General features: G+C 62.9%; 4 protein-coding genes across 4 annotated transcripts; all 4 read left to right on the forward strand.

Moving 5' to 3' along the window:
- Positions 1-962: 962 nt before the first annotated feature.
- COLE_03923 (uncharacterized protein) lies at positions 963-1535 on the forward strand (the record flags this gene model as incomplete). Its single annotated transcript, XM_018426600.2, has 1 exon — positions 963-1535. One exon carries the CDS (start codon positions 963-965, stop codon positions 1533-1535), a length of 573 nt encoding a protein of 190 aa, XP_018279547.2.
- An 820-nt stretch (positions 1536-2355) lies between these two features.
- On the forward strand, positions 2356-4656 carry COLE_03924 (uncharacterized protein; the record flags this gene model as incomplete). The annotated part of the gene is made up of 3 exons (XM_018422886.2): positions 2356-3194; positions 3228-3965; positions 4002-4656. 3 exons carry the CDS (start codon positions 2356-2358, stop codon positions 4654-4656), a joined length of 2232 nt encoding a protein of 743 aa, XP_018279548.1.
- Positions 4657-7821: 3165 nt separating this feature from the next.
- Positions 7822-12222, forward strand: COLE_03925 (uncharacterized protein; the record flags this gene model as incomplete). The annotated part of the gene is made up of 1 exon (XM_018420331.2): positions 7822-12222. One exon carries the CDS (start codon positions 7822-7824, stop codon positions 12220-12222), a length of 4401 nt encoding a protein of 1466 aa, XP_018279550.2.
- Positions 12223-12570: 348 nt separating this feature from the next.
- COLE_03926 (uncharacterized protein) lies at positions 12571-13987 on the forward strand (the record flags this gene model as incomplete). The annotated part of the gene is made up of 3 exons (XM_018421311.2): positions 12571-13058; positions 13127-13847; positions 13880-13987. The coding sequence occupies 3 exons, from the start codon at positions 12571-12573 to the stop codon at positions 13985-13987; spliced, it is 1317 nt and encodes a 438-aa protein (XP_018279551.1).
- Between the last annotated feature and the right edge of the window lie 20 nt (positions 13988-14007).

Genomic DNA, 14007 nt, shown 5'->3' on the forward strand with positions numbered 1-14007 from the left:
TGCTCCCCTCTTTCTCCCCTCCCCCAGTTCTTCCATCGTCTCCATCTCAACTCTCCTCTTGATATCTTTCATCTCTCATCTCCTCCTCCTCCTCCTCCTCCTCCTCCTCCTCCTCCTCCTCCTCCTCCTCCTCTTCAACATACTCGACTGGCCCTCTCTCCTCGTTCTCGTCGCTCACTCCCCCTCCCTCACTACCCCGCCCGGTGCGCAATAAATACACACTCGTTCACCCAACATGCGCATCGCGTTCCTCCTCCTCCCCCTGGCTCTCGCCAGCCTGCCCCCAAACCATCCCGCCTACAGGCGCCATCACGCAAAGCTCATAGCTCGCGCCAACGGCACCGATACCGACACCGGCGGCGGTGGCTCCAGCAGCAGCACCTCCTCCCCTTCCACCGAGGGCCCCACTTCCTCATTTGTTCCTCCTTCCTCGACCACCCCCCCCGCCCCCTCCCTCAAGCTCGAGCACCAGGCCATCGTCCTCCGACCCTCCAACCACCACCACCTCCGCTGACGACACGTCGAGCGCCGATACCTCGTCTCAAGTTACCTCGAGCACTCGTGAGTCAAGCGCACGGGCCACTCCAACCTCCTTCCCCTTCTGCCGCACCCACACCTGCCACCCCCGCTAACACCCAGCCAGCACTTCGGCCACCTCAGCCGCGATCAGCTCGATCAGATCCTCAGTCTCTCAATCCCGAACGAGCGCAATCGACACGGACATTGTCTCCTCCCCCTCCAACTCGCGCTCCGCTGGCAGCCGCACCGTCGTCAGGACAGCTACCGCATCGGCATCTGCCTCAAAGGCCGCAAAGGACTCTGAGGAGGATTCAAACAGCGGGCTGCCAAAGGGCGCCTTGATCGCCATTATTGTCTGCTCGGTCGTTATCGGTGTGGGAGGTATCGCCTGGACCCTCTTCCGCAAGTGGAAGCTCAAGCCCTCCAAGGGCTTTGACCAGCGCATGCAGCCTGTCGACTTCTCGCCCAACAACACCGACATGGGCGATGACTTCTTTGAGAAGACCATGGCGCGTGACGCGGACGCCGAGCGCCAGCGGCAGCAGTTCTGTATCGAGCTCGACAACGACGCCCAAAAGGATGCCACTCTGGTCTCCGATCTTCAGCACGACTTTACGGCTGGACCTGCTACCGGCGGTTACGGCTACCAGCCGAGCCCTTACAACAACAACAACAACAACAACGGCTCGCAGAACTATGACTTTTCGACCCCTCGTCAGGACTGGAACGCTGGAGCCACAGGATACCCGCCTCAGCAAGGCGGGGCCTACTTCAACGACTACCCGACGCAGGATGCGCCGGACCAGCAGCACTCTGCGCACGGGCACGGCTCCTACGCCGATCACAGTCAGCATGGCCACGCTGGCGGGTACGCCGACTTGCAGCGGGGACCTAGCGTTGGCCACGCGCCGGCACCCATCGACTTTGGCTCCGACTTTGCGATCTCGGGTCGCCCCACGGACGGATCGGCCGGCCCCTCAAGCCCGTACGCCCAGGCGGCGACGTACCGGTACTAGGTGGAATGGGCCTGCGTCGCTCTCCACCGTCGCGTCGTTGGGACGCGGCTTGTACCCGCCTAATGAGTTGTGCACAGTCGTAGAGGTATACCCTTTCGTGTTTTCGTAGTGCTCATGGATAGTGAGTTTGTACCAGAGCGGCGGAGCGGCGGGGCAGGAGGGCACACAGCGGTGCTACCGGCCGGCACTGATTGCAAGATGATGTTCGTGGTACCAGGAACCCGCGGTGCCTACATATCGCGATTAGAAGTCTTGGTTGGGTGGGATCTGACAATTATTATTGTTGTTCATCAGAACCCAAACGCTGCACAGTTGCGCAAGCTAAGAATACCAGGGCCTGGCCGTTATAGTTGTGGTGGCCGGCACTGGTACACCCTCTGTGAGATTGACATGCAATTCATTTAGCCCTGTGGCTGTCCGGCGCCGAGGTGCGCCGCGCACTGCGGAGGCTTGTGATTCTATAGGTACAAGAGTGGGGTGGAGGTCGGTACTGAATAGGCTCGACGCAACTTTGGATGCACGTTGCTTTGTCAACCTTCCCCACTCTCGAGCTCACACGCTAAACACTAGGCGATCGGGCGAGACACTAGAACGCTACGGCGGCGACGGGCACCCGCACCACGACGACAGACCGGGCAGCGCTGGCGCAGCTCGGAGCTGTACACATCCAGGCCTTAGCTGTCGGCTGGCACACGACATTCTCTCCCATCGCAAGGTATCGGCATCCCCTCCTCCTCTGTCTACCTCTTATCTCCTCTTTCTCCCCCCTCCTCCTTGCCCGCCTCCCCCTCCGCCCCTCTCCGTTAGCATGCAGCATACGATGCACTCCCGAGGCCACAGCCTCACGTCTGCGGAGCCACCACGCAAGAAGCCGCACCCCACCCGCCAACGCTCCAATACCTTTACACGGAGCAGCATCTCGACGCGGGCCTTTCACCTCTCCGACCCGCCAGACTTCATGCCTGGGCGTGCGCCCCGCTACACCGACGCTCCGCGCCACTTTCTCCGGCGCCTCTTCCGCCGGCGCCTGGTCCTCCTCGCCCCGATTTTGCTCATCTCCCTCTGGTTTCTGCCAGTCCACCACTACCCGACCTTTACATGGCGCCAACCAGAGCCGCAATGCGGCTTCATGTCAACAGTCGACGCATTTGCGCGGGACCTTGCTCGGATACGGAAGGAAATCGGGAGCGTGCCGGTCGGTGCGGGGCATCATGCTCGCTCGAGGGGTCACACATTCTCCGAGACGGGCCATCTCATGCTCTCGGACGACCCAAATGCGCCACATCCGATTCCTACTCTCCTGACGCTGGGTGAGGAGCGCTGGGCATCCCTTCTCGCCTCGCAGAGCCAGACACTCTCTGAGGCTGTGGCCGAGTACGAGCGGCGGTACGAGCGACTGCCGCCGAGGGGATTTGACGAGTGGTGGGCGTTCGCGCAGGCGCACAATGTTGTTCTCCCGGACGAGTACGATGGCATTCACCGCGACCTTGCGCCGTTCTGGGCGCTCCCCAAAGAGGAGCTCAGCAGAAGGTTAGCGGCTGACGAGGCCATGGACGAGGTATTCATCCTCGAGCTGCGGAATGGTACGGTGTACGTCGACATCAAGGAAGGCGGCCTGGCATGGGACGGCACGGAGGGGCGGGCAAACCAAACGGCTGAGTGGGTGCATCCAAGGGCCGGGGCTTACTTCAGAATGCTTGCCAGCATCGCTGCACATCTCCCCGACTTCCGAGCCACATTCAGCATCTTTGACCAGCCACAGATTTACCTCAGCTGGGCGAGGCGCGAGTCGCTCGTCTCTCTCGGGCTGAGTGGAAAACACACAACGCACCTCGCAGAGGTTGACGATGGCAACGTTCGCCTGACCCGCAGTTGTGCGCCGGACTCGGCGTTTCGGACAGAGCCAAACGCGACGTCAGGTCGCTCGCTCGTGCATGATAGCATTGCCGCGAGCGACATTTGTGCCAACCCTTACCTCGCCCCTCTCCACGGGCTCACGATCGAGCCACACGAGCCAGACTCACATCCTCGCCCACACACACAGCTCTTACCTCTCTTCTCGCTGGCCAAAACTAGCCTTAACAGCGACATCCTCATCACGCCACTCGAGCAGTTTGGACATATACGTCCGGATATTCCTTGGGCTGCTAAGCGTGACCCACGACTGTACTGGCGCGGCTCCGCAACTGGGATTTCGATGATGCACCAAGGCGTCAAGTGGCGTGACTCTCACCGCTGGCGCCTACACCTCTTCGCCAACAACATGACGGGGCAGCGCGAGATTCTCGTCCCCCGTCTCAACGCGTCCACCGTTGGACTCGGCACCGAGACCATGGACGCGGAGGAGTCGGCCCGGTGGTTCTTCAACATGCGGCTAGCAGGAGGCCCAATTCAATGCGACGAGGACGACGGCACCTGCGACGAGATGCAGTGAGCTCTAGCTTGCCCAGCGGAATCTGACGGCAGGGAGGAGATTGAATGGGCACCGTACGACCCCCCGAGCGCAACGCGTGACGCCAAATTCCTTCTGGACATTGACGGGAATGGGTGGAGCGGGCGCTTCCGGCGCCTGATGGGCAGCAACGCTGTCGTGATTAAAACGGGCATTTTTACTGAGTGGTTTGCGCCCCACCTCGTCCCCTGGTTCCACTACGTGCCCTCTAAACTGGATTTCAGCGACCTCGAGACGATCATGGCCTTCTTCAGCGGCACGCCCGCCGAGCCTGGTCTCGCATTTGACGAGACCGCGCGTGCTCTCGGACACAATGGCAAGTGCTTTGTGCAGCGCATGTTCCGGTACGCCGACATGCAGGCGTACATGCTTCGCCTGTTCCTCGAGTACGCGCGCGTTGTGGCGCCGGACGGCGTCGACATGAACTACCACCATGTCGAGGAGGGCGATGGCGATGGCGATGGCGATGGCGATGGCGAGGGCGAGGGTGAGGGTGAGGAGATCGGAAACGAGAACGGGGACGGAGGCAACATGCCTCATGGGGCTCGCGTGATCGACACTCCCGGCGTTGATGTCGGCATGGATGACGGGATCGCGAGCCGAAAACGCCGCGGTGCCGTTACGCCGGATAGTATGGCACGGTGGGACGCGGAGACGGACGCGTCATGAGGCAGAGTTCAGCAGGCACGGATGATTGCCAGAATCTTGGATCTGATGGGATTTGATCTTGACCATGTTGTATGCATTATCTTGCTGCGAAGTGTGGAGAGTAGTGTGAATGACACGGAAAATGACGAGGAGAGACTGGGAAGCAAAGTAAGCCAGCCATAGCGAGCTATTAGAGTCTTTAGCGATACACTAAATACTGTGGTCGCCATGTGGCCATGTGGAGCGAGCAGCCGAGCGGCGTGACAGAGGACGGGAGTGACAAGACACCCGACTGACTTTTGGTGGGTGATGGTTTCCCTAATGGGCTTTTATTAGCCCTGAATAGCAACGTCTCTTTGGGCATACCGTTGACGTTCCCGCAGACTCCAGGGCGAGAGCATCTTGTATGGGACCAGGGCCCTGACGCGTCCATTCGAACAGCCGCCTCATCCGGCTCCTAGTCGGGCCTCGGGGCCTGCTCACCATTCACTCGTCCTTGTCCGTCATCCTCCTCATCCTCGTCGGCTTCCTCTTCATCTCTCTCTCTTTCTCTCTCTCTCTCTCTCCGTCCTTATCTCTCCCCTCGGCCCTTCGCTTTCTGTGTCTCATCTCTCATCAACGCGCCGTTCAACACTCTCATTCCATTCCCCCCTCACCTCCATACCCCACCACCCACCCACCACACTCCTTTGCTCCACGCCGCCCGCCGCCGCCCCGCCCCGCCACTCCGGGACGACAGACCATGGTCTCCCTCTTCTCCCTCTTCTCCTCAAAGAAGCGTCAAAAGCCCACCGACCGCCGCCCCGCATCCCCCACTTCCCCAAAGCGCGCCCGCTCCGTTCGCAACCCCGTCAAACCCTCGGGACAATTCAAGGCCGAAGCCGCACGTCGAGCTAGCAGCGAAAGCCATGGCCTAGCTACCAAGCGCCTCAAGGCGTCCGCCACCTCCGCCACTCTCTCATGCACTACCGCCCAAGCTCCCTCCATCGGGCGCACCGCGTCGTCGCCTGCCCCGCCCCGCATCAACATATCCCTTCCTTTTGAGGCGCAGGCGACCGAGATCGACGCAAGCCTCGGACTCGACGGCGTTGGCCGCACTCCCGTTCTGACATCGGCCGAGCGTCGCGTCCTCGACGCTCAGCGCTACACGCCCGCCGATCTGCAGGCCGTGTGGGAATGGCTCGGGCCTGAGTTCGCCACCAGAGGTACGCATCGCAACCACATGCAAAAATATCTCGCGACCCCCGTGCGCCCGCTGACACACCAGGAGCCGAGACCGTGGGGATTATGCTCCCCCGCCGCCTCGAGACAAGCAAGGACCGCCAGCGCCAGCTCGCGTCGTTGTTTGTCCTCGCCCGCCGCCCCGAGCTCGCCGAGAAGCTCCCTTCCCTCACTTCCAGATACCCTACAGTTCCCGCGGGCGAGGCATCCGACGCATGGAAGTCGCGTCTTGTCGCAGTCGCCAAGGACACGCCAAACCCTGCAGACCTGGCCGAGGTGCTCAAGACGATTCTTCGCCGCCTCGCCGCAAACACGCGCCCCATTATCGATCCTGCGACGTACGTCCGTTTCGTACAGCAAGAGCATGCCGCGTCATACCCCCGCGTCGCGTATTCGACCATGCTCGAGCCGCATCTCAGCAAGGAGGTTGCTGGCCTCTTGGCAGCCCTCTTCGAGGTCGTGTCCGCCATTGCCCTGCATGCAGACACCAACTCGATGAGCGCCGGCAGGCTTTGTCACCTCTTCGGCTGGTGGCTTCTTGGCGCCATGCCAGACGGCACCACGAGCTGGAGTGACCTCTATGAGGCCTACCGCCTCTCGGGACAGCGCGCCGAGCACCTCTTTTACGCCCGCGTACGCTGGCAGACGACGCAGCAGAAGATGCCTAGACGCCTGGTCCAGCTCATCCTTTCGTACCCTTTCGGCGAGTCATCAGCGTCCTCGGAACACCTTCCTCTCCCGCCCGCCTCGACTTTCCCACGCAGAGTGCTTCACATCACCCTTGGAACTGATTCGACTCTGCCCACAGGAACCGACCCAGACAAAGCGCTGGGAGACGCGCTGATCGCAAAGCTCGACGACGACGTGACTGCCCCGTCTTGGCAGTCCATTCGAGGCGAGGGCAACGTTGTCACGCTCGATACGGTACTGTCTTCCGACTCGCGCGAGTTCCTGGCAGAGCTGGCCGCCGCGAAAGGACTCGACTTTGCCACGCCCCCAACCACTCCTAAGCGCCTCCCGGACGACGAGTTCCAGTACCAGCCGTTCGAGGGGCGTCGGCGGTCCATGTCGTGCGAGACACCGCGTGCTGAGGTTGGCGGTGACGCTGGATTGGAAAGCCCACGACGCGGAGTTATCCGCCAGAGCTCGGCGATGAACTTGAGCCCCCCTCGTGGATCACCTTCCTCCCCACCCCAGTGGGATGACTTTTTGCAGAGCGGCTTTGGCGAGACGTCCAACGGCGTCAGCGACCTCTCCCTGAGCTTGAGGAAGCCCACCACGCCCCTCCGTCTCTCTGCGACGTCCACCGCGTCTGCTGGCTCCGCGTCGGCCAGCTCTCACCTCCAGGTCCCCAAGAAGCGTATCATTTCGGGCGGCAAGCCGACGACGTCATACGTCATTTCGGCAGAGGAGATTGTAGAGATGGACGACGGCTTCATTCACTTTGTGGAGGATGGCCAGCTCGACCCTGTCGCGTCGGCGTCGTGGCCGCGCTTTGCCCTCGTGCAGCTGGCGCAGCCGCTGGAGACACCCCCAAATCCCGACGCCGTCAGCTGGCTCCTTGTCACGGTCAAGAAGCGCGAGGTCAAGCGTGCGCCCTCGATCGACGAGCCCATGCCTGATCTCCGCTCACCAGATCCCCTCCGTCCCTTCTCACCCAGCACCACCGAAACAACCACTTCCCGCTTCAGCACGGCCTTTGGCTTCTCCAGCCTGGCGAGCAAGTTCCGCCGCAAGTCATACTTTGCCGAGCTGGCGGCCCACACTGCTCCCACTCGCTCTCGCTCGTTACAGCCCATAAGTTACAAGCAGCGTGAGTCCAGGCACATGGCGAGAAGCTCGGGTGCCTCGGACACGCCTACGGAGTATACTATCGGCGAGATGGGTGAGATCGTCATGATTCCCGACGTCGGATCCTCGCCGCCCGTTTCCCCCAACACGCCGCGCTCGCCACTGGCCACTCCCATGGATCCCGTGCTCGCACGCTCCGCCCCCACCGACTGGGTGTACCTCGGCGAGGGTGGAGCACACGTCATCTTCCGCTACCGTGGCACCAACCCTGCACTGCAGGGCCGCGCGATGCGGCTCGTCAAGACGGACGGCGCCGCAGCCGACGCTGCGCTGCGCAACACTTGGGCCGCGGAATTACTTCCCCAGCTCGTCCCCGCCAGCCTCCTGGCCACACCGACGCCCACCGCGGTCGACAGCAAATGGACGCGCGCTGTGGTGACTCCCACCGAGCTTATGCGCCCCGCTGAGCGCCGCGCCGAGGGCAAGCCACTTGCTGAGAGTGTTGATTACGGCCGTCCCGCGCAGCTCATGGATGACCTCACCTGCGGCATGACAGGTCAGAAGGTCCTCGCCATCGAGATCAAGCCCAAGTGGGGCTTCCTTCCCCAGGCGCAGCATCTGCACCCACCCGAGTCTATTCCCATCAAGACGCGCAACTGCCGTTTCTGCCTGCACCAGCACCACCGCGGCGAGGACGTCGACGGCACCGTCTACTGCCCCATCGACCTCTACTCGACCGACCGTAGCCGTGTCCGGAAGGCCCTCGACGGTCTCTGGGCGCAGTGGCACAGCTCGGCGGGGGACAAAAACAACCTCCGCGTCTACGTCGACGGCAAGATGGTCCTTCCCCCAAGTGCTGAGCTGATTCCCACGGCGCACGCGGGAGATCTCTCCGACGGCACGGCGGACTTCCTCATTCCTCTGCTGGAGAAGTCGAGTGCGCTGCAGCAGCTCAAGCAGCTGCAGAGCACGCTCGACGCGACCAACATCTCAGACCTCGCGAGGCAGCACTCTGAGGCGTACCCCGGTAACAAGCCTTTCGAGTCTGTCGCCGAGCCGACTGCAGCTGAGCTCTCTTCCTTTGTCAAGCTGTACCTCGCCGATCCGACGGCTGGCGCACGCTCCCCCGATGCCTGGACGCTCCGCCAGCGCGAGATTGCGTTCATGCTCTCCGCGATTTTCAAGGACTGCAGCATGATCGTCCGCGCCGTTCTCCGTAACACTGGCGCCGGGTACGAGCTCGACGAGGCGCGCTCCGTGGTCAAGATTATCGACACAGACCTCAAGCCACTTACCAACCTCGGCAAGTGGCACGCGCTGGACGAGAAGCTCTGGCGCCACTGGGCCGAGACGAAGGGCAGCGAGGAGCAGACCGTCGTCATCTCCGCTGAGCCCGAGGACTCGCCCCACCACAGCTACCACAACCTCTCCAGAACCGCGGGCGCTACCCTCGCCGCAGCTGGCGGCGTGTATGCCATGCACGGCAGCCCGAATCCTGACGACTCGAGCGCGCGCTCCATCGCGAGTATCGACGCAGCCAACACGGCACTGGCCAGCGCCATCCCTGACGTCTCGCCCTCGCCCGTCGCTGAGGCGCACGAGGATATCGAGCCTGAAGTCCGTGCTGCGATTGAGCGCTTCTCCCCCGACCTCGGGTCTGAGCGCACCGACAGGGCCGGCAGAGAGGTCGCGCCAGAGGCCCCGGCGCTGCTGACGGAGTCCATTGTTCCCGCCTTCGCCCATGTCCCTCTGTCTGCGTCCGTGTCCGAGCCGTCCAAGGCCGAGGCCGCGGTGACCGAGCTTACAGCCGGCGAGGTGCCTGCGCTTGCTCAGCCCGTAACACGGGAGCTCGAGACTACGCCTGGAGCTCCCGCTGTCGTTGATGAGACTGCTGCACCTACTGCACTAGAGGTTCTTGCGCCCGCTGAGCCAGAGGCGACTGAGGCGACTGTGGTCGAGCAAGCCGAAGCTGAGCTCGCGGCGGCAGTTGATGCCAAGGATGCACCCGAGATGTCTCCTCCTGCCGTGTTGAAGACGGATTTCGCTCCTGTCGAGGCCGGGGTCCCCGCATTTGTTGAGGCCAAGGTAGAGGAGGAGGTCGCCGAGCCCGCCGCTTCGGAGGCTACCGCTGCCCCTGATGCCCCCGCCACGCCCACCGTTGTCGAGACCGCTCCTGCGCCTCCCTTGCCGGCGGCCGTCGAGGCCCCGTCCAGCTCTACTGACAAGAAGGCTGGCTTTGGCGCTCTCGCGCTGACAGGCGTCGCCGCCGGAGTGGCTGGAGCCGCCGCTGCCACAATCTCCAAGGACTCGCGCTCCCCCAGCACCACCACCATGTCGTCCGCCGTGAAGCCGTCGCCTTCATCAGGCTCGCTCTCGCCCGAAGTTGCGCTCCGCCGCAAGACATCCGACCTTGAGGGCAAATCACGCGTGGCGCGCATCTCGTCACTCTTTAACCGCCGCGCCAGCCAGAACCAGAACCAGACCTCGCCCATCAAGCCGCTCAAGCCTACGCCGCCGCCCAAGTCGCCCCGGCGCGACAAGGAGGACGGCTTTGCGGCGCGCTTCCGCAAGCCCAAGAAGAGCGGGGCGAGCCCCACCACGCCCACTTCCCCCTCTGCCGCTGCCGCTGCAGGTGTTGGGGCCGGGGCGGTGGCCGCGGCCGCTGCCGCTATTGCGCTTAAGGAGGACAAGCACGCGGCCGCCGAAACTAAGGAGGCGAAGGAGGCCAAGTCTACCGAGGCCGCGGAGGCGAAGGGGACTGAGGAGACCATCGTCAAGCCCCAGGAGGAGCCTGAAACTAAGGAGGCTGCGTCTGAGTCTGAGGTGGTCAACGAGGTCAGGGATACTCCCCTTAAAGCCACGGAAGTCACGACCCAGTCCGAGCCCGTAAAGGATGTCCAGCCGGAGACCGAGCAGGTTGTCGAAATCGCCGCCGAGCCCAAGGCCGCAGAGCCTGCTATGCGCTCGCCTGCTGTTGAGGATGCCCCCAGTGAGGATACTACCGCCGTTGCCGCTCCAGAGATTGCGGCGGCCCCCACCGCCGTCAAGGAGGAGGTCGAGGAAGTGGTCCAGGCTACTGCGCCCACTGAGACTGTTGCCACCGAGGCGTCTCCTGAGTCTGTCCCTGCTCCCGTCGAGCCGATCGTTCCCTTCGTCGAGGCTGCCGAGACTGCCCAGCCTGCCGCTGAGCTTGCTACTGAACTCACCAAGGAGGCGGAGGAGGTCAAGATCACGCGCGTGGAGGCCGACCGTGTGGTCGCCCTTGCGCCTGTGACTGAGACCCAGTCCGAGGCGCATGCTCCTGCCGAGGTCCACGCTCCTTCTGTGGAAACTGCTGCCTCTGCTGCGGTCGAGTCTGAGACATATGTGGCTGCTCTCAGCGGGGTGTCCGCCGCTGCTCCGGTGGAGGCGCCCAGAACCATCGAGCTTGCCGACGATGTGCACGCCGGTGGCTCTGAGCCGCCCGCTGCGACGGAAGCGACCGTTTCTGGGTCGCCCGTTGCAGGCGAGCCCAAGTCTGAAATCGCCCGAGAGCTGTCTGACTCGCCCCACACTCCGGCCATGCCAATCCGCGAGACATTCTCCTCCCCCGAGTACACACCCGCGTCTCCGTACACACCGGCCAGGCTCGCTAGACAGGGCTCTCTTACTGCTCCGAAGGCTGGCCTCTTCCCCCGTCTCTCGGCTTTCGGTGACGATCTGCGCATCGCGTCGCCTGATCTCGCCAATCTTCGCCAGAGCCCTCCTATGTTCTCGGAGTCGCCTCTGCTCGAGGGCCCCACGATCGTGCCGACCAAGTCTGTTGAGTCACCCACCGAGTCGCCGTTGCGTAAAGCCGACACTACCTTCCCTCGCCTCTCGGCCTTTATAGATAAGGACACCCCTGGGCTGGACGCTCTCCGCGCACTTGGCGAGTCCGAGATTCCGAGTATGCCGACCCCGATCAAGGAGGAGAGCCGCAGCCTGCAGCCTAGCCCCAACGTCGCCACATTCGCCGAGAGCAGCGCCCCGATTAAGACACCGCCTCTCGACGCCTTTGGCATCACTGCGGGGCCTGTTGTGACCTCTAGCGTCGCTGCTGCGGCCGCCCACACCAACGGCGACGACTCCGACGCGTCTTCATTGCAGGCTCCCAGCGATGGGCGGCAGAAGCGCTCTGGTGCACCCTCGCCCTCGCCCCAACTCGCGTCAGTCACGACTGAGCCGTATGAGGCTGAGTTGGGCCATGTCGCAGAGGAGCAGACCGAGCCTGCCGCCGACGAGTCGCAGCTCCTCGGCGAAGCCATCGACCTTAGCTCACCCGCGAAAAGCGCGGCGCCCACGAAGGTGGACCCGACGGCGACGACGCCCGACCACGTTGACCGGTACGAAAACGCGGCGCTCCCCCCGCTCCCTCCGCTCCCGCAGTTCCCGCATGCGCGCACGGAGAGCGTCGCCTCGACAGTGGACTCGATGAGCAATGCCGACTTTGCCACCGCCCCCGTCTCGCCGTTCAGAACCCCCACAGTCTCGACGGACTCCCTCGGTCTCAGAGCCGAGGCTGCACCCCCCACGCCCCGCGCCAGAGCCGAGTAAAACTGTGCCCGAGGCACAGTTTCCCCTCTTCCCCTATACGAATGTGAATGGCGTACGTTACGACAATTACTCCGGTGCTTTCGTTAGAACAGTTCCACCTAATCATTATACCCTAATATGAGGATGCATTAGTTCGTGGCCAACTGTTGAGGTCTCAGAGAGGAGCGGAAACAAGCCGAGAACACTCAGGTTTCCAATCAAACTGAAAATCAGGCACGAAAAATGACGTGTCGTCGCATTCCTCCCCCCGAGCCGCGCCTGCTTTCTCTCGGCCCTGGCAACAAACATTGCTCAGCCTTGTCTCTCTCTGATACACCTCCAATCTTCATCCCAACCCCCATTGCCACCATGTCACAGCTTCCACACCTGATGGAGTCGCTGTCGCTTCACTCTCGCGCGGCGCCCGCCTCGCCGCGCTCCCAGCCCTCCCACGCCTCGCAATCCCAGCCGTCACAATCCAACCGCCTGCCCCCCTTAATGAAGAAATACATGAACCCGCACCTCGTGCGGCCCCCCAACACCGGCCTTGAGAGCCACAGCAGAGCAGCACTTCAGGCGCTTGCGGACAACGCCACTGCGAGTTCCACCGCAAGCGCAAGCGCGATCCCTCAGAAAACCCGCACGTCCCCGCGCAAGCCCACACAACATACGGCCCACGGAATTCACGGGCCGGCGCACGCCACGGCTGCGCGGACACAGGCTAGCTCTCTTGTTCCAAAGGAGCGCAAGATGGACCTGGGGACGTACGACGGCGGGTTCGAGCGGGACGTCGCCGACGTCGAGACCATCACGGGCGAAGCGGCGAAGGTGCTCGAGCTGCAATCCGCGGCGGGCGGGTGAGTTCTCCATTAGCCAAATCTCTGGCACTCAATTGCCTTCTCGAAGCCCTTAAGCCTGACCGTAGCTCCATTCCCCTCTCCCTTGCCGCCTTCCAGATCGGCCGACCGCTCGGCAAGGGCAAGTTCGGGCGCGTGTACCTCGCCCGGACCAAGGCCGCGCCGCACTTTATCGTCGCGCTCAAGTGTCTCAACAAGGGCGAGATCGTCAACGGGCGTGTTGAAAAGCAAGTCCGCCGCGAGATCGAGATCCAGCAGAACCTGCGGCACCCCAACATCCTACGCCTGTACGGCTACTTCCACGACTCGAAGCGCATCTTCCTCATCATCGAGTTTGCCGCCCGCGGCGAGCTGTACAAGCAGTTGAGCAAGCACGGGCGCTTTGACGAGAAGCGCTCTTCGCGCTACATCGCCCAGATGGCCGATGCTCTTTCCTACCTCCACCGCAAACATGTCATCCACCGCGACATCAAACCCGAGAACCTCCTCATCGGCCTCAAAGGCGAGCTGAAGATTGGCGATTTCGGATGGAGCGTGCACGCGCCCGGCGACCGGCGCCGCACGCTGTGCGGCACGCTCGACTACCTCCCCCCCGAGATGGTCGAGGGCAAGGAGCACAACGCCAAAGTCGACCTCTGGGCGCTCGGCGTGCTCGCGTACGAGTTCCTCGTCGGCACGCCCCCGTTCGAGGACTTGAACGGGAGCCAGGCGACGTACCGCCGCATCAGGAACGTCGACTTGCATGTCCCGTCGCATGTGTCACCCGAGGCGACCGACCTCATCAAGCGCGTAAGTCGACGATGGGATACCGCTGACCCAAGCTCCTCCGATACCACCCCGAGGACCGGCTGCCGCTCGCAGACGTGCTCAAGCATCCATGGATCAAGAAGTATGAGAAGTCCAAGAAGTCGCTCGCGCGCCCGTCGTAATCTGTATTTGGTGCATGTAT

This window comes from Cutaneotrichosporon oleaginosum (assembly GCF_008065305.1).
Source record: "Cutaneotrichosporon oleaginosum strain ATCC 20508 chromosome Unknown ATCC20508_contig03, whole genome shotgun sequence".
In the NCBI taxonomy this organism is placed as follows: domain Eukaryota; kingdom Fungi; phylum Basidiomycota; class Tremellomycetes; order Trichosporonales; family Trichosporonaceae; genus Cutaneotrichosporon; species Cutaneotrichosporon oleaginosum.